The 23,784-nt window shown below is 36.3% G+C and overlaps 1 protein-coding gene across 1 annotated transcript; it reads right to left on the reverse strand.

Moving 5' to 3' along the window:
* Window positions 1-146: 146 nt before the first annotated feature.
* On the reverse strand, window positions 147-18,852 carry LOC140156762 (asparagine synthetase [glutamine-hydrolyzing]-like). The gene is made up of 11 exons (XM_072179722.1): window positions 18,725-18,852; window positions 13,751-14,028; window positions 10,751-10,897; window positions 10,478-10,571; window positions 7,877-8,065; window positions 7,420-7,512; window positions 6,728-6,855; window positions 5,828-5,954; window positions 5,334-5,541; window positions 3,213-3,450; window positions 147-2,716 (listed from the first exon to the last, which is right to left on the reverse strand). The coding sequence occupies exons 2-11, from the start codon at window positions 14,003-14,005 to the stop codon at window positions 2,447-2,449; spliced, it is 1,749 nt and encodes a 582-aa protein (XP_072035823.1). The 5' UTR covers window positions 14,006-14,028; window positions 18,725-18,852; the 3' UTR covers window positions 147-2,446.
* Between the last annotated feature and the right edge of the window lie 4,932 nt (window positions 18,853-23,784).

The raw sequence follows: 23,784 nt of genomic DNA on the forward strand, positions 1-23,784 counted from the left end.
AAGGTGTCTGTTGATCAAACTTGGAATGAACTGAATTGATGCACACATTATGTAATCGTTAATTTCTTCGCAACCAGTCAACCGAATCAAATAAAATTTTTGTATGTGATGCACAACAAAATAAGCTATGCGCTACATTTTAATTTTTTGATTCTGATGCCTATTTCTCGACTTACGTTCAATTTTATTTGCTCGGTAATTTTTTCTGGGACACCCTGTATATATAATGTATCTCTGTTATATACTACACGGTAAAAAAGGTAAAGGCCACTCTATAAATCATCCCACCCTCTATCTAAACACTGTGATTTGACTAAGTGGATTGCGTCGAGGAATCCATTAATAGTATACGTATTATTACAATGACTGCATTTTCAAACATTAACAGAGATAAAGGTTACGTTTAGCCCCATGTTTAATCACACACTGTAGCAATATCTATTTGTAAAATTAAGAGTTCAAACCCAGCCTCGTGTTTCATCTATAATGCCAGATATTTTCTAGCGTCTTAAGCAATAATTTGTTTTGTTTAGTTGCTCTGCGTGCTAGCCATTATACGCTTCAACATAAAATGTCAAAGTTTTTGAAATAATTTCTCACAATATTAAGAGCTATTTTAAGAACCGAGGGACCCTGACATTAAAAAAATTATAACACTTGATTATCCAAGATGACAATATCATCTAATCATCGCCAAATCAAATAGTCCAGTTTCATAATTCGTGTTTAGAATTTAAATACATTAATATAAAACTTAAAAAAGAATTAAAATACATCAACAAAAGCACAGATATTATTTAAACAGCCCAGCTAGAACAGTTGATACACACACAAAATCTGAATTACATTCTACTACAGGACATTGAGCTCCTATTATGACAAAGAATTTAAAATGACTAATAGTGACTGGGAAAAGGACGATGGTCAAAAATTGAACATCATAATTAAACAATTGATAAATTATTTTTACAACTACAAATACAATTAGAATTGGAAACGTATTCACCAAATATATTTTATTTAAAAACCATATACCTGCGTCTAGTAAAATACAGCTATGGTCAGAACGCATGATACCCAAACTCAAATAACTCTTTCAACGCATCTGTGGAATTTCTTGCTTGTTTTTGCATCAAAGCATGCGCATTATAAAATCGAATCTTATAAATATCTTCAAAAGAATGACAATACTATTGCATCAAATGCTCATATTTTAAACTTAAAAGATACATATATAAGTACTTACGAAGTCGTTATAAAGACATCCTTAGCATACATATATTTATTTATTACTAGAAAGCGCACCTTAAAAGAATGTAGGTAAAAATAAAATAAATACATTCCTTTTAGAGTTATTAAATAGTACAATATCATAAATAATAAAATCTTACGACTGTCCAGTGCTTTACTTGCAACTCCGTTACATTACTGTAGCCTGCAATATCTATTTTACACGATAAAAATTGTACAAATAACCGTCACCAAAACCTACAAGCACCACTATCAGAAGGCATATTGCCGTACAAAGAGGTTAAGTTTCTATTGCATGTTATAAGGATGTCAAAGTTTCGCTTTATCTGTTTTCTTTAAAAGTGTATTACCTGTTTCACTCAACAATGCAATATGTGATCATTTGAAGCAGTTATAACCCGCAAAATTACAATATTTTATTTCTTTTTGGCGGCATATATATACATAATAAGTTTAATGGTCCCTATATTGGCTATGTAAAATAATGCCCAAGATGGATTCACATTGTGTAAAATAGAATCTGATCATGCTAATTGTGATAAGGAATCCTCATAAACACGATTGCAAATAAAGCGATATTTCTCGGTACATTTGGGTGTTAGACGGTCTAATACTTTGATTGACCGACACCCAACGGCTACTGTCAGACATTCATTCAATGTTCATACATATAAACCGAACTCTAATAATTTTGAATGTATGTTGAATAACGGCAATGTACATTTTTTCGCAAAATTCTTACGGTTGCCTGTGTACTACCATAATTGGCATCTTTGCCAAGAACGTATCCGCATCCCACAACACACTGTTGTATTCAGAGTTGCACATAATCCTACTGCAGTTGACCTCTTATTTGCAATATTTAATATCTTGCACTCATTATTTAAGGGCAATTAGACGAAATAGATTCAAGACATTTCCTTCAAACATTGGAAGCATCAATTTAATTTTCTTCATCCTTTTTAATATAAACCAATACATGAGAGTGGACCATTGTCCCATGCATTAACTCGGTAAAGTGAGGTGTTTGATCCTCGTGATAAACCAAAATGGTCACCTTGGACATGAGTTTGACAACTTGACACGATGCATTGTGGGACCTATAATACCTCCATGTCACCTTTTCTGGTAAACGTTGCCCAATAGGCATAATGTGTCTAGTAGTTAACTTTTAACACCATTTGTAGATACACCATTACAAGTTCCGTTTTGTATCATATTTGTCGCCTTTTGCTCTCACTCGCCGCCTTTTGTCAGATGTGACATCTGATTTCTTGTAGTGGTCCAGACTACGTGCTGAAGGATCTCTAGAGGCGGTCCACTTTGGCATCCAGTAGTACGGGATCCAGTGACTATAGCCTCCGTAATGAGACTCGAAGAGGTCGCGATAGAAGTAGGCTTCCTTAAAATGAGGTGGGTTGTAAGGAAATCGCTTGGGGGCGTTCTCCATCATTTCATCTGAAACCTGTCGAGGAAGACAAATTAATATTTATGTTGATAGGTGTTAGTAGTAGAAATATTGCACCAAATTAAGGTCATAGTTGCGTCTTAGTAAGTAAGTTCGTTATTTCCATATCCTTTTGTAAAGCGTTGAAAATTAGGAAGTTTGTTTGTTTCTTAACTTAAAGCCATATTGTAATATTTCCGTAAGAAATGAGATGATGAGATGTTCGGTTCTTTTGACATGTCACGACTGCCCGCATGCCATGTACGTTATGAAAATTGCGTACGCGTTCGACTAATATTACTATCGTAATAATAAACCGTCTTGTTCAGACGGTTCATTCAATATCTTGACAAAACTAGAGCACCAGAAGTCTTGATTTTTGCAGGGCATGTTAGTTTACCATAATGTACATTACAATCGTATCAAAAAACGAATTTTGAAAAATATTGAGGGCGTTCTTCAGGAAATATTACAATATTTCTTTACCTATTCTGTACAATGCCTCATCATTTACCTTGCTCTCAATATGTGCCTGAAGCAGTTTGTGCCAGGATTGCTTGCATGATGATATTCCATCGCTAAAAGCCTCCTTTGGACGCCACAGGATATCATCAGGTAGCAGACCCATCCCATCAAAGGCTTTCCGAATCAGGTATTTCTCGATACCTTTAGTTGGACGTCTTATCTCAGAGGGTAATGACAAGTAGTACGATGTGAATTGATGATCCAAGAACGGCACACGCAGTTCCAAACTATAAGACAAAATTTAAACAAGGTTTGTTGGTATGTGATAGGCAACAATAATACACATATGTATGAAAAAAGCTATCGAATATGTCTTAATTTGTAATAGATGCATTTTATATTATTAGTTGTTATCAAACGATATGAGTTTTTACTTTTTAGTTATTGTGCGATTTTTTACTTTTCTATTGATGTTTGACTTTTATGCTCATATATACTGAGGTACCTTTGCATAGTTTGCAAGTAATGACCTAGAACTAAAAAGAAAATCAATCATAATAATTATGTTTAACTTTCAAATTACATCAGACGTGCGGAAGCACCACGAGAAAATCAAAATGATTCGAGCAAGGATCATCTCGAGTAGTAGACGTCTAGACTGCAAGAGTTTCGAGATCAACGAGAATCATATTCCAAAGCCAACACTAGAGGAAAGTGTTTTTGTCTTCAAAGCGAAAGCAACAGAAATTACACTCATAAAAATATACTACTTGAAGTTTTGCAATTCATCTGTCTGGAGTAATCACCTTCTATTTATAACCAATATTTCTTGGATCTCCAAACCTCTTTTCCCCGCAAGTTACGGGGCCCTCTACCGGGAATTTCCCGCGCCCGAATGCATGGATACAATTGAAGAAGTTTACATAAATATTTTATTAACCTGTAAGTTACGGGACCGAGCCTTCTCCTAAAATTATTCCCCTTAAGGTACGAGGCCCTTCCGGGAATTTCCCAGTGTAACTTTATTGTATCCTTACGATTTTATTTAAATCAATTTTTACTATTTGAAAGCCCTTTAAATGCAAAAACCTCGTAAAGGCAAGTACTTAATAATATTCCATTTTGGATGGAATTCCTGGCGCTGTCCGTTATTTTCCGTCACCGGTTCTCCTGCACGATGCCCTCAAGTGGTCCCCAACTGTTTATCCTAATCAATTCCCCCACCTCCGGTATCCTGTAAGCTATGTACACAAGGACACTTTTCAAATACAAATTTATAGGCAAGAAAATGCCAGGAAAAAAATTGTTTGGGTGTGGTGGGAGGGAAAATGTTTCCAAGAACGAAACCACCTCCTACTACTCCCGTAACAGAATGATATGCGCTTCAGGTAAACCATATTGGCTGTGACGCCAATTGATTCTTTAAGAATGCTGCACTTAAGGTTAGCAACTATTTTAATCTGTTGCAATTTGGTAGTTCACAGCATCTTCCGAATGGTAGTGAGCTTTGGCAAAAATTGCATTGATTTCATAGCGAGTGTGTAGAGTGTGCTTAGGCTTGTGGAGCAACGTCTAGGCGTTGTGCCTGTGCGTAGCGTACTATAAATCACTACGCTTTTTTTTTTTAGAAGAAGGATTCAAATATTACAGATATACTTTTGTAGGTCTTGTGGTCTTGAGTTATGTTGTAAAGTGGGCTGAAACAACAACACTTTTGTAAAACGTACATATCTCATTAAACAAGTTTTCAAAGTATATGATTTGTAGAATGAACTTCTGCATAACATCAAGGTGTTATTTTTCAGTAATATATTGATTTAGATATTGAAATTTTTTTTTACTGCTTCGACCAACAATACCTCGTCTACCCTTAAGCACTGAAACTCGAACCGCAATTGGCCTAAACCATTTCGCGGGGGGTAATTCTGTTTATTGTGCATTGGCCGATAAACTTTATAACTGGTTATTACATCAGTGGTTCCACCCTGGACACAATAATATTCAACAGCAAGTGGTATACTTCATTGCAAGGGATGGAGATGTTATTAGTGGTTGCGCTAATTTCTGCAAGCTCCAAATGTGGGGCAATTCTAGGCGCAACCCTCTGTCATTGAAGAAGTGGTTAACTAGTAAAGAAGCACACAAACTATTTCAACCACGGAAGACATACCCATGGGCAGCAGTAGTACGGTCTGCCCTCAACACATCAAACAAGTGCAAGTCTCGCATAATTCTCTTGCCTTCTTCATCTGCCTGCTCATGAGATGGCGCCTTATGAAAATAGATATATCCTTGAGCGACCTCGTCTGAGCCTTCACCGGAGAAGATGACGATTGTGTTTGTCTTATCGCTTATGTATCGGGAGAGAAGGTACATTCCTGGTGTAATGTAGAGGAAACAAAGTCATGTCAACGAGTTCATTAAAATCAATCGGCAACACCCTTACATATGTTGGTTATAAGGTGTATGTTTCCCACTAGCTATGACCTTGTAATGCAATGTAAGCTTATAAGGCGCACTAAATAGGTCACGCTAAGCGTTTTATAACATCATCTTGGAAAAACACCACTTGTTCCCAACATATGCAAGGGTATTGCCTATAAGAAAATAATACTATGTCACATCAACTCAATCTAGGCTAAAATATCTAAATCATTACATTACCTGTGGATGCGCGTACAGTGGTGATGTCATAACTCTCCAGAAAGTAAATAAGCTCGTCAAGGTTTTTGATTCCTTCTTCTGCAGTAAAGATCACTTCATGATGCTCGCTTTTGATAAAATCAGCAACCTGGAAACAGTGTTATGAATTATAACGTGACCGTTAGTCAAAATAATAAGGACAACAAACAACTACAAACAATAATCAGATACAGGAAAGAACATCCTACTTGTCTTATGTGCAAAACCTGTTGGGGGACTTCCACAACTTTTTACTGCCAGATGCCATTACCACTTTGGCTTCAGAAACTTTGTAGTCGCTTGCTTCGCAGCCGAAAGAAATGAATACAGGAAAAAGAACAACAACAATAAAAAGAAGAGCAACAAGTAAAGAAAGGACAAGACCAAGAAACTTGTACTGTGTCTCTTTATTTATACGCAGGGAGTTATCCAATTTCCTAGTCATTATAAACCGGCACCTTTCAGAGCCATTATAAGCTATTATAGTCGCAAATTTTCTGGTGCTGATGACAGCATTATGTTTATTATCTGAAGCATCTGAAGAATAGAGGTTACTTTTGTTTTAGATCCACATCTAAGGATTTGTCTTCCCTGCTAGCATGGACAGATATCATTAGCTCGTCAAGAGGTACCTTCGGAAGTACACTTTGCTAAGCACCCAAGGCGTAAGACGGGGCTTGGTTCTTGGTTTGGGTCCTCATATGGGCGGGTTACCAAAAGGCACTTCTAGATAACTTACTAGTTATCCAGAGTCATGAACAATGATGAAGGGGAAACAGGAAACCAAGATTGCCAACCATCTAAACGAAACCAAATTCATGGAATTGACTGTGACAAAGTTTGGTGCCTTGCTTTAAGAATGAATCATCCCTTGCTACATACCTTTCTAGCAGCCAGAATATCTGTGCTTCCTTCCATCCCGATTGAGAATGTTTGGATCGGGTATTTATGGCCAGCTTCTTTGGAGTACTTTGTCACTAAGGCAGCTATAAGACTAGAATCCAGTCCTCCTGTAAAATTTGCAGTATAACGTTCCATGATTTGATCAATGCTATATTAATGTCTATAGCCCACAAAATATCTGATTTAATTGAGGTTTAATGGTTACAGACGAAACCTCGTCATGTGGAAAAACTACTTTTGACACTGCACATGCTCTATCAAACGTCTCAAACAAAAAAGAAAACCCTGTTCTACGGGCCCGACCGACCCAGATTTTGAACAAATTGGGGAGAAAAATTCCTGTACAAATGAATGCCGACCCAAATTTTGCATTTTATCAAATTGCAAATTGTTTACAGATTTTGGTAATTTGTTGGGTTATTTCAAAACAAAAACAAAAAAGCCGACCGACCGACCCTACTTGAAAGGTTAGTCCGCCCGTAGAACAGGGTTTCTTTTTTTCGTCGCCTTATGGAAATATAATAATTGTGGAAACATAAAATCAACCTTGCTGGGGTGGTTGGACTTGAGTATATTGTGGTTGGGGAGGATTTGTTGGATGATTCATGCATGTGAGGAGTGTGGGTGGGGTAGTGGTAGATGGGGTGGGTGGGGGTGTGTGCGGTACTTACCCGACAACATACAGCCAATACGTCTTGTGGACATAAGTCGTTTCTTTACAGCCTCCGTTATCAACAATCTGATGTTTGCAAGTACACACTCATCTATATGCCAAGAAATGCAAAACAAACGTCGAAATTGAAATAAATTGTAATATATTTCATATAATTGATATGACACGAATGCAACTTCCTTTAAATTAATATTACTGAAATTGTATTTGAATATTCTTCAGCGACAATATTCTAACATTATACCAGGCTCAACTGATCGAGAGGTATAAGTTTCAAGTGAATAATGTTAAACATGTTAAAGCACAAACCCACATAGCGAAGAAAAAGAGGGAGGGGGAAGCAGAAGGAGAAAGAAATGACATAAAAAAGGAATGAATGAAACATCTAAAAATAACTTCACTGTTAATGTTACCATAGATGTTTCACTTTTACGATAAGACACAAGTTAACGTACCGTTCGGCTCAACATGACCATCCACACTCGTCCATTTTGGGATTTTTTCAATTGCATGGAATTGCTTTTCTGCTACATCTTGAGTGACCTTGCTATCATTTCCTATCGTATAGGCAGCGTAACATCCCGGTTGGAATGTGTCGACTCTTGCTTTACTCTCCTTCTTGACTTCGGCAACGCCCATTAAACCTGCATTTATTTTATTAAATTAAGTGGAAAACATTATATTAAAATATCAGAATCTTTAACTAAATAATCTAACATTTACCATATATGTGACCTGCTACCACGAAATGAGCGTAAAGTCAAGTTGGCAGTGTCAATACATCCTGGCTGATTGAGTTGATGCTTTTTTGCCGCGCCCCTGTACAAGTTATATTGCAATTCTCACCCCACGATTGTATTCTTTTTTAATAGCTTCAACTGACCCTAGGCCTATCATTGGGGATCATTACACATAACATATAACAGAAGTAAATCCTTGAACATTAGGCACTAGATCCTGACAGAGGAAGTTGTTGTAAATGTAAATGACGTTGAACTCTCATTTTCTCTGACTTTGAATTTTCAGTTTTAAGAGAAGTTCTATGGAGCACCATTTGAAAGTTATTGGTGTTTATGTTCAATTCTAGACCTGAATAATACCAACAGCTATCACACTAATAAACTGTATACTGTTTATGTAGTAACAATTTTAAACATAGATTTTCGTTTTTATCTTTTTCTGCTTGTAAAAATAAGTTGGTACGTTTAATTCTATAAACTGTACATTTGTGTGAAAATTGAGGGCGCTATTTACATATATTTTGAATTTAAATTAGCCAAATAATATGAGTTATACCTTACATTTAAAGGTCCGTAACCCGATCGACAGCATCATCCCCCGATTTTTTTTCATTGTTGATGAGGTTTTGGTATCACATAATAGATACTATTTTTCTCATTACTATCCTGAAATTTGACGCTCCAAGTCGATGTATTTCCGGAGAAATCATGAATCACAGCGGTTTTTACAGGTTACCAGTTTGTAAACAATGGTAAATACTTTGGATTTCTGGGAGGGAATTATGAACGAAATATCAGTCTCCGCAACAGCTACTTTGGTTTCGCGTCATACACATTCTGTGAAAAAACGAACCACACTAACTGCTGAGGAGACGGTGCGCCGTATATAGTTATGAAAACGGCGACAGTAATCGTGGTGTGCTAAATAGCTCAATTGATTAGCGCGTTTGTTTTTTACCCGAGAGGTACCCGGTTCAAAACCCGGTCTCGGAAGGGTTTTTTTTCCTCTCCATTTTACCCAAACTTTTTTAATATTCATTTGAAATGTACATATTGCAAGGGGAAATATATTTTGTTTCCTTTTTTTCTGAAACGGTACGAAAAAAACACATTTTCCGTTCAATACGGGCCGGGCATTGTACAGCATGTCAGCATTCGTCATTGCCTGCCCATAATGCAATTCACGTATACCAAGGTATTGGATTGCAAATTAGGCTATTTATTCACATTTACGCTGAAAATGCTCTCGTTTTTTCACAAAGCAGCATAAAGGAGGCGATATTTGATATTATTATGTAATTTTAAAGACAATCCATATCCAAAACCAATAGGGTTACCCCCCTTTAAAGATAAAAAAGTTTTTGGAAAATTCACGTGTCATTCTTAGTCTGTTTGCTGATGTTCTAATACTACTTTACAAGTGTTTAGCCGCATGTAAAGATGCAAACAAGATAAATAGCGCCACCATTGTTTAACGTTTCTTAAAAATGACTCAGTTTTACATGCCATCAAACAACCGTGAGTTAGGTGGGTCAAGAGTTTTAGTGAGTGCGGAAAGTTTTTTTTTTGAGGGGGCGGGGTTGCTCATAATTATACGTAGTAGTAGTGTCTGAAGTTTTGTTATAAAAACGTCCAGCCCCTCAAGTCAAATGGTGCGTCTCTACCAATTCATCTAACATAACGAGATGTATACTTGTTGTTCATAGGAAGTTGCAGTAGTATGTTTGACTACCAACCTGATGGATACACGTGATCTTTGCTGCGCAATTCAACGTGAAGGTGTGCATACAATTCGCAAAGGCTTTCTGCAACCATAATCATTATAATCGGTCACTGCAATCATAATGGACCGCAACACACGTAACTGTTAAGGTTAGGATTTAGGTTTTAGGGTTAGCGTATTTCGGGCCGTATGGTTGCAGACATTAATTAATACTTCCGGACGCGTATTAATATTTTTCAATCATAATGGGGTATCATACGCTAACACTAACCCTAAACCCTAACGCTAACCCTAATTTAACCCCACCCCTAAGGGTTAGTGGTATTGCGGACCATTATGGTTGCAAAAAGAAATTAGGCTTCCGGGACGCTTTTAAGCGTTCTGGAACCATAATGGACCACAATATACCACTAGCCGCATAGTCCGAGGCAAGGTTTTATCGTGTTGCGGGCCATCATGGTAGCAGAAAGAAATTACGCGGGCAACAACTGGTCTAATCTGCACAAATGGCAGATTGATCAATAAACACAAACACGAACCCCGTTGGATGCAATCATAAAATATTACATTAAATACCTTGTGATCTTTGTTACCTTTGCCTTCAGAGCACATTGCTAGAAGACCGAGTTCTTCGTCAAACAAGCGAAAAAGAGGTTTCACGCCGTACGTGTCACGAGCCATGAACACCTGGAAGGAAAAATGCGTCTTTATTAGCTACGTTACAATAAACACCTACAATAAAGAAATTCCGCAGTTATATAACCCATCCTACAATTCCTTCAATTTGGGTCTTCAAAAGTTTAATCCCGGGTTCACGAGTCAATAGATTGGATTATAGGAAAAGGTATAATGTAAGATAGATTTACCTGTCTCTTCTGAGTATCGAGAAGACAGAAGGCAAATACACCATCCAACATGGAAGCAGCGAATTCAATACCCCCATGAGCATATAAATGGATGATAGACTCTGCATCACATTCAGTCTTGTAATCGAACCCAAACTCCTGTTGTACCTATAATAGAAAGTAAGATGATCAGAGCCGGAATGTGAGAGACATGTTTTGATTGACTCCGGTCTTGATATGCCTTATATGTTAGAAAAACAATTATCAAGCACGAATCACGTGGTTTTATTTGAAACAAACTCATATTGACCATAAAAATGAATAAAAACAGCCGGCTCTCAACACGCGCTATTCAAAATTCCCGCGCCAAAATTGTCTAGTACAATGACGTCATGGTTAATTGTGTTCAATTGTTGTCAGCATTCATTGTCTTGCTAGGACGTCATTCCACTGGACAATTTCGGCGCCCGGGAATTTTGAAAATCGCGTGATGAGAGCCGACTGTTTTTATTCGTTTTAAAACATAAATTTCATTATGCTGTGTATTCGCCTATAGTAGAAGTGACGTAATTAATCGGATTAACTACCATAGCAATAGAGGAATACAATTTTGAATATATCGCCCTGCACTACAACATTCGTGTGAACCCCATGGCCCTCTATAATTACACAGAAAAGGTCCAGTAACCTTAAGAATCCATTCTTTAAAATCTTAAACATAACGGAAACCACCGACAATTTCTTCCACCACACAACCCTATGCAGTGGACATGTGACCTGTCTGGCTCACAGCATGGAGCTGGTTGCCGAGTTTACCAGTGGGTGTTGGTATTTAAATCGAGAAGTACTTAAATCATAAACCATCCTCTGATGTACGTGCTTTCGAAAACGATCCGCATTTTACGTGATACGCGTGCGGCACTAGCATTACTATAATATAAGGAGTGTTCATTTCAGTCACCGTACTCCCTCTGTTTGTTAGCTTCCCACGTGGACTATTTACTTCGGATTGCGGTTAAACATGTTAAACACGGATGTCTATGGATGAGTTTGCCGGATTTCTAGCCTACTAAAATTTGCCACGATGTAATCGATATGGCTTGTGATTGGTCGCCCAGATCTCGTTATAGTTTAAATCCTCCGGGCACGTGCCATTACCATTAACTACATCGTACACAACTATCTGTGGAATTTGCGGCGCTTTTTGTTGGCGGGAAAGTTAAACATTCACTAGGTGCATGCAATATCTGTGGTGCATGACGTACGTTCTAGCGCGTCTTGTAGCTTCATGCTTTGTACTTGCAGTTAAATTGGGTTGATAAACAAGTGTGATTGGCAGTGTGTGTTAGGGACAAAGTCCCCGATAAGTCCTTTGTCAAAAGTACATTGTCGATTTTTACTCGGGCTTTTGCAAAACTGGTAGTATATTCTAAAATCAGAAATGTTCAGTATTGAAGTGAGCCATTATAATCATGCCATTAATATATGTTGCATTCAATAATATCCTACGTATATACTTTATTTTTACTGCACTAATTATATAAACTTTCTTATAACCATTTACTAGTATTTTGATGTAATAAACATCAGTATAATCTCAAGTTCAACTGAATGCGTTCATCATGATTAATAACACATTTTTATTTATCAAAAATCAACTATGGCATAGTCTATGGATTGAATTATGGAGTACTTTTATGGGGAAATACATGTAAAACTTACTTAAATAAAATTGTAAAAATTCAAAAATTCAAAAATGGGGTATAAGAACGGTGGCAAACGGTCACTATAGAGACCACACAGCGCCATTGTTTGCAAATTAAAACATATTAAAAGTTGAAGATAATGTACACACTGGAATTAGGTACATTCATGTACAGGCACTCTATAAATGAGCTGCCCTATTAATTTGATAATTATTTTACCAAACGTTCTGACATACATAACTACAAGACACGATATGTAAATGACCTAATTTTAACCAAAAATAAGAAAGTTTTTTTTGATCATGTCATACGTACAAGAAGTCCCATTCTTTGGAATTCTTTAGATACAAATCTGAAAGCTTCAAAATCTGTTAAACATTTCCGCAATCAATTCAAAACAAAACTTATCTCTAAATATAATTAATCTTTTCCGTGAGCACTCCCCCTCCCCTTGTCGTTTGGTTATGTTATGTGATGTTGATTTATTTTGTTAATTTCATTTCATTTTAAGGAAAGGCTAACTTTCAGACCTTTTTGGTCTTCCAGCCTATTCCTCCATATGTACCGTGTTTGTATATATTATTTTTTATGTAATGTCTTTGATTTGTATGGAAATAAAATATGAATGAATGGAAAAAAATGAATATGGTTACGCCCTCAAAAGAAATTCTCCCTTTGAATATTTTCCCTTAAGAGCTCTTAAGGGATGGGGTATGAACGTTTGGACAGTATTTATTGTGGGACATTAGAGCACATCAGACATATCGAATTGCATTCTGAATACGAAGAATGTCCTTGATTTTGAAATTCGCAATGTGATACACATTTTATGGCAAATGATTAAAAATCGATATTTTTGATATTTAACAGTACTCGAAGTAAACTTTATAAATATGATGATTTATACTTAAAGTGTATGTAGGTGGGATGAAAAGCCGACGATCAATCCGACGAAAAAATCCATATCTTCAATATGAAAGGTCAAAATTTTCAATTGATCGTCGGCTTTTCCTCCCAGCTACATACACTTTAAGAATATATCATTAGATTTATAAAATTTACTTCGAGGACTGTTATATATCAAAAATGTGAAAAATATCAAATTTTAATAATTTGTCATAAAATTTGTATTATATCGTGAATTTCAAAAATCAAAATTATTTGATATCAGAAAGACATTCTTCGTATTCAGAATGCAATTCGATATGTCTGATGTGCTCTCATGTCCCACAAAAATACTGTCGAAACGCTCAAAACGATCATTCAAGATCCCTTAAATGAACCCGTAATATTTTAATTTCCAAAGAACATTTACCTTGAGGTAGTTGTATATTTCTCCATTAAATATCAGCCATATATGAGGAAATGACGATATCCGCATGGGTTGCATACCAAATTGAGGCCCCATGATTGCCAAACGATAAAATGCAAGACAGCAATTATCTAAACAGTGTACATTCTCAATACGGAAAGCATCGGGGCCACGATGAGATATCTTCATAGATGATGAACAAAGTTGACCCGCTTCTCGGTCATTGCTGCAGCCAAATATCGCCCATATACCACACATGATTAAGGTGATGAGTCTGACACCTGGAAAATAATTAGAAAGATTATCATTATCATCTGACAGTTACTTTGATTTGGTTAGGACAGTTGGAGTAGTTAGAGGTCTGGTGAAATTATATGTTCCTGAGTCATCGTAAAGCTCATTAAATGCTAATTCATTAATAACGATAAAATAGAGGATATTTCCATGGACCAAAAAGATAACAGACCACGCCCAAGCAGTCGAAGTCTCAGCATCACCCGATAATGAAGGCGTAGTTTTACGGTCTATCGCGTAATCGCGAAGGCACGTAACGCTCTATCGCGCATACGCGGAGGCACGCAACGCTGGCGTGGTTTAGACACGGCACAGTTGAACAATCGACCCTCATGAATATGCGAGAATTCACAGCATACAATGCACGGGGACTTTGACTGTTGATCCGGGCTGTTGATACATGGTCTGTAGTAGTCTGTGAAGATTTCACTCTTTATACTCCCAAAATTCACTTGAAGTAATAACCATCCTTGTTGGGAAGAAACAAACGCCTATCCCACAAAGCATCAGAAAAACCATCAAGAACAGGAATATAAAATTTTCTTTTGAATGAAACATACAATTTGATAAAACAATCATGATGAAAGGATTTGTTGTAAAGTTGTTTGATTTGTGAGAACAATTTTGTGTTAATTCACTTTGTATACCATACAAGGCCAGTGTGGTCTTCATGTATTTTACAGTGATACTTAATACTTTAAGTCAAAAAGTTTACTTACTCAAATGAGTCTTATGAAAATATTTTATAATTATTAAAAGGGCATTACAGCCTCACAACACCCCCCACACCCCCACCCCCCCACACCCCACACACTTTTCTCAAAAAGTTGAGATTTTTAAGCTTTTTATACCACCTCTCGCTACATATTGTTTTATATTACATTAGACGTGCGTATGACTATGCTGATTTATCTCGTACTGTGATTGCTGTGATTGGTCAATCCACTCATATTAACACGTCCTCGTTCATTTCAGCAAGGGAAAAACTTCTTGTAGTTTGAGGTCTGGTACAATTATATTTTCCTAGGTCAAGTGAAAAATCGTGATGCTCATTAAATGTAATTCTCACTCTTACTTCCATCTTGATAAGATTCACCTGAAGTGATAAAGGAACAGACGGGTTCGTCTCAGAGGATGATTTAAGGAAGCCCCATCATGCACTGCGAAAGTGTTATCACTAGAGTTTCAACTGCCACTTTACTTTTCAAATCCCATCGAACTCTGTGCAAAAGATGTTGTTTTAGAATTGTGCGTGTGTCATTATTACTTGGTCGATTTCAGAACAAAAGTGATGTGTGTTTAAAGGATAATTCACACCTTCTCTGGATAACATAAAATGTGAAATCGACCAGCATCTTCACAGTGTTTTTCAAATTTAACCATGCACTTCTATGCAGCATAGCAAAGCAGTGGTGTCATGTTACTCACACTGCTCGCCTGCTGCACAGTAAACCAAGTGGGGCGGTGGGTAGTACTTAAATCATCCTCTGGGTTCGTCTAGCTCACAAAGTCTCGGAAAACAGTCAACAACTGCAGGGTATAGGGCCTAAATTGTTGATTGTTCATTCGAATAAAACCATTTGACCATCAATAATGATAATGTGTACTTGAAACTTTAAGAAATGCTTTGTTGTAAAGTCGTGTGAAAAAAACACACACCATAAGCAACACAGTTTGTGTTAATTTCCTTTGTATTAAATTAAATTCAGTAGGCCAGTGCGGTCTTTATGTATTTAGCCTGTAGTGCTACTTCTAGTAATTAATACCATTTAAGGTTATTAATTATTTTAAACTGTTGTGATTTGGTAGCTCACAGCATCTTACGAATGGTAGTGAGCTTTGGCAAAAATTGCATTGCTCAATTCATAGCGAGCGTGTAGAAGAATTAAAATATCACAGATATACTTTTATAGGTGCTGCGGTTCTTGAGTTACGTTGTGAAGAGGGCTGAAACAACAACACTTTTGTAAAACGTACATAACTAATTAACAACAATAAATTAAGCAAGTTTGCAGAGTATACGATTTGTAGAATGAACTTTTGCAAAACATCAAGGTGTTAATTTTCAATAATATATTGATCTAGATAATGAAAATCGATTTTAGGTTTCTTCGACCAACAATACCTCGTCTACCCTTAATAAAGCTTTTACTAAGTAATGTTCACTTTGATCAAAAAATTCACTTTAATCAAATTAGTCTCATGAAAATAATTTATCATTATAAAATGGGTCTAATATTTTATCGTTTCTATATGGTTGGATTTGAATTCTGATGATAATTGTGTCCTCGTGTCGTTATGAATGTGAGGAGAAAGATGATTATATGGCCAATTACACTAGACAGTGCGTATGAGTATGACTATGATGATTTTTCACGTGCTGTGATTGGTCAATCCACTCATATTAACATATCAACCAATCACAGGACGCATGTCTTTCTTGTTCATCTCAGCAGGGGAACACACAAGTCCGGTCACCCGGCTCGATCCTAATTGTCTCGAGTCATGGTCATGTCTCATGTCTCTTGACTTAATATCGCATTACAAGTAAAACTCCAGAAGTCTGAACTCTTTTAAAGGTTCTTATATTAAAGGACCCTCTTATTTTAGAGTACAAAAAGTTAGAGTAATAATAATGGAGTCTGGGACTCGCTTATTTGCGTATATTCGCTAATTACAGTAAAATTAGCGCTAAGTAGCATATATACTCGCGAATTGATAAACTTGGAGAAAATCATAAAAAGATATTTTTTATTTTTACTTTTTGATTTTCAAAAACTAGAAGGTTTAGGAACACATTATATTTTTTGAATTTTGACCAACTTCAACAAAAATGTTTGAAATGTTGGTGAAAATCATGCATTTTCTCCAAAATTGAACATTTTCAACCAATTTTTGGAGGATATTTGGTTGGTCAAAATTGAAAAAATAAATTGATGCGTTTTCTAGTTTTTGAATATTAATAAGAATACCATTATTATTGGGGCAAACCCCCCCCCCCCCCCAACATTACGTAAAAATCCACTTTTTGCGATAATTTTGCGCAAAATGTGTCGATCCCCGCCCCCCTGAAATTCACTTCCAACGCCCCCCCCTTGAAAAAATCCCGGTGCCGCCACTGACCTGTGCACTTGATACTCGATACAATACATAAGAAATACATTACGTGTGTATAGTAACATCAGTATAATTGGACAAAATTCAATTCCCCTCACTTGTTCCATTCAACTTCTGAACCAAATGTCCGATTTCATTCAAAAAAGCAAATAAAAGCCCAAATTCTATAGTTTTTATTTTGAAAACAAAAACAAAACCAAAAACATAAAATTAATTGATTAATGACAAAAATACTGACCCTTATTTCATTTAACTTCCTACTGCGGTTTCCCCTTTAATGCTCAAGTTACGTTAATGTTAACCAGGTTAATATTTGGACCGTATCATATTTAAGATTCCAATCCCTGTGGCCAATTCATCCGAGTCATGCAGATGGTCTTTCTTCGGTCAGTCATGTGATCTAATTGAATTACTTTCAAACCGTGATTTCTGGAGCCTGAGTGAGCCTGAGGATGAGGATGGATGAAGTCTAATTTCACTATGAAAGGTCACATCCCTATTATTAATAGTATTAAAGCGCCTGATGAAACGTATACGAATGCTGAATGCTGATGTAACAAAATATACACTTTTGTTTTATCTTTTCATATCTTATGATATGAATGAACAGTATTGTTGTTTTATGAAATTTTAAAACTTTAAAAATTGCGAAGTTTAAAAGTATACCAGTCGTACGTGCAAGTCATTGAACATTCTCTCAATCATGTCAATCTGAGTCGAATCACAGATATTGGAAGGTCGAATCATGCATACTGGATGAAAAAAGTCGGCACGAGAGCAACGCGTGGTAGACTGATACTAGTATTGGTAATTTGGTATTACATGTATAGGCTATATATTTTTTACTTCCCTTAATATATTTTTAGAACAGTTTCGCCTCGTGAATAGCTGTATAGATGAAAATCATATTATTATCTAAAGCTATGTTATAGTAAACATGGTTTGCCAAGTATTGAGTTTAGTTTCTAATATTTACACTCGCGTTTCAGATGCCGTATATTTTCACCCTATGTAAAAATGTAACTTTATCTTTAAAAATAATTGGTAGGCGTAGGCCATATTGTTTGAATTTGACACAAAATGCAAAAACCAAGCTATAGGCTAAAGCTATGTTAATTGTTATATTTAAACATGTTTTACCAAGTATTGAGTTTAGTTTCTAATTAATTTACTCTCGAGTTTCAGATGCCAAATATTTTCACCATAGATAAAATATAACGTTACTTTTAAAAAGAACAATAGTAGGCTATATTGTTTGAAAGTACACAAAACAAAGCTATAAACCCATAATGTTATATTTAAACATGTTTTACCAAGTATCGAGTTTAATTTCTAACTTACACTCGAGCTTCAGGCATACTGATAAACTAGGTGAAAATTCAGAAAATGTAACTTAATCTAAAACATGTTTAAAAAGACCAATAGTATTAGTAAGCTATAATTGTTTCACAAAAAGTACACAAAAAGTTTATAAGGAAAGTAAATGCCCAAAATGTTAAACTTAAGAATAAAATAATCTTAAATAAAAGCCAAAACAAAATAATTATAAGAAAAAGATAAACTTACCGTTTTATAAAAGGTCTTCCAACTTTAAGCAAAATATTATAGTCCGTTTACAATACCCTGCACGCCCGTTGATGCGATACTTTCAGCCCAAGCTCATATCACCAATGACAAAGCAATGAGTGGTATGATACCCAATGCCTTGGTACGAACGAGCCACAGCGTGAACCGACGTCAATGCAGCCATACCAATACCAAAACGGAGTGGAAATTTACAGCTATTTTAGCAAAGCTTTAAGGGTTGACTTAAAGTATTGTTGGTCGAGACAGCAAAAAAGACCGATTTTCATCGTCTAAATCAATATTATGAAAAATAACACATTCATGTTTTGCAAAAGTTCAGTCTTCAAATCATATACTTTGAAAACTTGCTTGATTCATTGTTGTTGTTAATGAGTTATGTACGTTTTACAAAAGTGTTGTTGTTTCAGCCCTCTTTACAACATATCTCAAGAACCACAGAACCTACAAAAGTATATCTGTGATATTTGAATCCTTTTTAGCTAGAAGGCGTACAGGTTAATTTCATAAAAATGACTATGGAATGTTTTTACTGATTAGGACTGAAATAAAGAACCAGAGCCACGGAGAGGGCTGGATTTAGCTTTTTGGGGTCCTAGACCAGGCCAAAATTTGGAGGCCCCAAAATCAATGTGAGGAAACCATGTACACTCAAGTGGCCAAATGAGAGAGAACAATTAGGGGATGACCCCTTTGCGTTGAGTATGATGATAGATCTCTTGAAGACAGGTATTCAGGGGTACTAAGGTTATTGGATACCCTATATCGAATGACCTTGAAATACAGTGTGACATGAAGTGTTGTTATTATATAATTATGCTGCCTTACAAAATGCTTTTCCTGGTAAAAGGTATGAAAATACCAAAATTAAATTTCTCGATCATCCCACACCCCATAATGAGAAATTGAAAGATATTGTATGAATGAATGAAAAGTTTACTACCAATTTATCACGACTTACTGTTTCTAGCTGTGGTGGCCTGCGGCCGACTTCCATCGACCTTTGGTGCCAACTGATGTTACTGGGATGTTGGAGGAGTCAGGTGACCTAGCTCGTTAGGGCTAGATTCGCGTATTCTATATTGTATTTTTTCAACTTTATTTTTAGCTATCTTGAGTAGATAGCAAGCTTCTCAAAGTTTGATAAAAAGGTAAATACCCAAATAAACTTTCCTGGTCACGCATTCCCAACCACACACACATTTCCCTCACACTAATATAGGCCATTTTTCGGTTATAAAACACGAATTTGAAGGACACCGGTTATGTTAATCTTCAGTAGACAGCATGTAGATTTTTATAAATGTATGTATGTTATGTACGTTTTACAAAAGTGTTGTTGTTTCAGCCCTCTTTACAACATATCTCAAGAACCACAGAACCTACAAAAGTATAGGCCTATCTGTGATATTTGAATCCTTTTTAGCTAGAAGGCGTAGTACAGGTTAATTTCATAAAAATGACTATGGAATGTTTTTACTGATTAGGACTGAAATAAAGAACCAGGGCCACGGAGAGGGCTGGATTTAGCTTTTTGGGGTCCTAGACCAGGCCAAAATTTGGAGGCCCCAAAATCAATGTGAGGAAACCATGTACACTCAAGTGGCCAAAAGAGAGAGAACAATTAGGGGATGACTCCTTTGCGTTGAGTATGATGATAGATCTCTTGAAGACAGGTATTCAGGGGTACTAAGGTTATTGGATACCCTATATCGAATTACCTTGAAATACAGTGTGACATGAAGTGTTGTTATTATATAATTATATGCTGCCTTACAAAATGCTTTTCCTGGTAAAAGGTATGAAAATACCAAAATTAAATTTCTCGATCATCCCGCACCCCATAATGAGAAATTGAAAGATATTGTATGAATGAATGAAAAGTTTACTACCAATTTATCACGACTTACTGTTTCTAGTTGTGGTGGCCTGCGGCCGACATCCATCGACCTTTGGTGCCAACTGATGTTACTGGGATGTTGGAGGAGTCAGGTGACCTAGCTCGTTAGGGCTAGATTCGCGTATTCTATATTGTATTTTTTCAACTTTATTTTTAGCTATCTTGAGTAGATAGCAAGCTTATCAAAGTTTTGATAAAAAGGTAAATACCCAAATAAACTTTCCTGGTCACGCATTCCCAACCACACACACATTTCCCTCACACTAATATAGGCCATTTTTCGGTTATAAAACACGAATTTGAAGGACACCGGTTATGTTAATCTTCAGTAGACAGCATGTAGATTTTTTTCACAAAAAAGTTGATAAAAGGTATGAAAATACTAAAACAAACTTTCTTGATCTTCCCCCATTTAAGAACTTAGCTTAGCATGAAAGATAGCATGCCTTTTCAATTTTAATTTTTGCTATCTTGAGTAGATAGCAAGTTTCTTAATTCGATTAAAGGTATGAAAATATCAAAAAATATAAAACTCTCTTTGGTCACGTCACGCACCACACATCCAACACCCATATCCACCCGACACACCCACCCCACACATCCACATTTCCCCTCAGACCAAAAGACTATTTTGTCAGTTTTAATTCAATAAATTGAAGGAAACCAATTTAATGCTTATTGTTTTGTCTGCTATATCATTTTCAGTAAACAGCAAGGGGTTTCCAAAGGTGTGAAAATACCAAAATAAACTTCCCTGTTCCTGAGAAATTGAAAAAGACAAACTGCCTATTTTATGTCTAGTCTAACTTCGAGAAATAAAAAATGGACCTTTCCCTTTTATAGGAACTTTATTCATTTCAGAAATTGAAACCCACTCATCGATATAATCGCCGAAACGGTACATCAAGCAGAGAGAACTCCCCTCCTGCATGTCCTGGCTATCTTACATTGAACCCCGGGGGTCTCTCCCTGGTTAAAGGGATACGGGGATGTCACCCCATGTGCCACGGTTTTGGGGTACCTTTTCAGCGATGTTGGTATATCGATGGTGGGTTTTCAGTGAAGACCAATGCGCCCAATTGGGCGCATTCTGGCAAAAGGGCCCTTAAAAGTGCCCAATCATGGCAAATTTGGGTGATATTTGAGTGTTGTTTTTTTAAATTGGTATACTGATGGGTAGCAAAAAGTAGATATAGAGAAAGTGTGAGTGGCACATCTCCGTACAAAATATTTTGAAGAAACCCCCCGGGCATTAAACATGACCGGAGTAAGGCCAAATTTCAGGTCAATTACGTGCAGTCCGAGCACGCGACCATCAGATCAAATTGCACAGGACCTTTGGTTTCGGAGAGTCAAGGTGTCATTTTGTTTTAAGTAAAAACAAAGATACTAGAAATACATTTATATTTGATTTTAAATTAGGGGACCCTGCTGCATTTAGTACTTTTAAGATCTTGACTGTGAAAGCCGATTCTGCATAATTATTTAATATCAATTTATGTTTAATATACCATTACAAAATCCGGGTGTAAAATTAAGTTTTGTTTCGTCTAATGCTAACATGGATGGGGTCATGTGAGGGCCCTATGGGGTATGAGGCTAATGACCACCAAAATTATTGGGGAGCCCCATCCGGAGCGGGTCTCACCCCGGGTCTCACCGGTTCCGGAGCCACTCCATATATCTGTTGCTCAATTTTATTACACCATGCAATTTTGCTTTCTATTTTAGCATGTAAAAGGTTTCGTTCAGCTCCGGTCCATTTCCATGGTTTGACGCATATTAAACTGCATGCTCTCTCTCAACTTTGTATATTTCCATGTTCAAATAATATAGTACGCTATAGCCATTAGTTTTCTACTGAAAAGTTCATGTATGCTTGGAATGTTTCATAGATATTCCATAGACTGCGGGTATTCCAACTTCAACTGTGTGCAAAGAATGGTGTTTACTTACATCCAAATATTAACGATTATCTTGTCGGTAAGGCCAAATAAAAAAATAAACATGTTTCACGTCCCTCCCGCTTCCTTTTTGAGGTTTTCAAATAAATTTTATTTTTTGAAATTCAGTTATAACTTTTCAAAAAATATGTCTAGGAAGTTGGGATGCTTTCTATAGCCTTGTTAAGATACAAGAAACATCTTAGGAAGGTTTTGTGATCATTAGAGGGGGTGTAACTCTCAGAACAACAAATAAAAAAGGGCCTCCTCCTTTTTCCAGGCATTATTGTATGTACGGATTGTACGCTAAAACAGCTCTAAGTATGGGTATTTACACCAATTTTGCGATAAAAAATAGAAAATAAAAAGCCCCCTCTTCCTCCTTTTTTTCAAAAACCCGGACGTGAAACATGTTTTATTTTTTACTTAGCCTAATGTAAATTATAATAAATTTTGTGTGTGAGCATGGTAAGTAAGTGAAACTTTGTTTAACCAATTAATATCATATTTCGAAGGCATATAATTCTTTGCAGAGTCATTATTTTCACAAAAGCAATGACAGATAACGGTGATATCTTATTTTGTTAATTAGTGAAATATATGAGGTGAAAATGAATACCATCATGTCGCATCAATTTTTTTTCAACATGAGGAAAATAAATTAAGGCGCGATAGTTAGATTACAATCATTTTAATGATAGGGCTATTATAGCTATATTGTATAGCCAGGCTATGCAATATATAGGCCCTGGTAACAGCTATAAAGTAGAAACTATAAAAAAAAATAATGATGTGGTCCCTAGGCCCTTTGCTCTAAATTAAGTGTTACAGACTGGGAAACTGATTACTACCTGCGAGCTACCAACATGGGTAGGAATATAGCATGGAAAAAAGCACAGTGTGGATACTAAGACGCTGGACATAAGAAGGAAGTACGAAGTACGAAGGAAGAAGCTGGAAGAGGCATGATAAAATTGTCAAGAATGGGCCAATTATATGTGCCCTATTGTTAAACAGAAATACCCCCCACAATTGTTTGCTGTTATTTCCATAAACTGTCCAAAAGTGAGAGAAAAAATTAACAAAATGTCCACCTTTTGGTGATAAGGAGTTCAAAAAGTCCAAAAAAGGGCAATTTTAGGGGTCAAGTCCACTTTTTGCCAAAAAAATAAAATAAAATAAAAATACGTACTTGATCG

This window comes from Amphiura filiformis, chromosome 7 (assembly GCF_039555335.1).
Source record: "Amphiura filiformis chromosome 7, Afil_fr2py, whole genome shotgun sequence".
NCBI lineage: Eukaryota > Metazoa > Echinodermata > Ophiuroidea > Amphilepidida > Amphiuridae > Amphiura > Amphiura filiformis.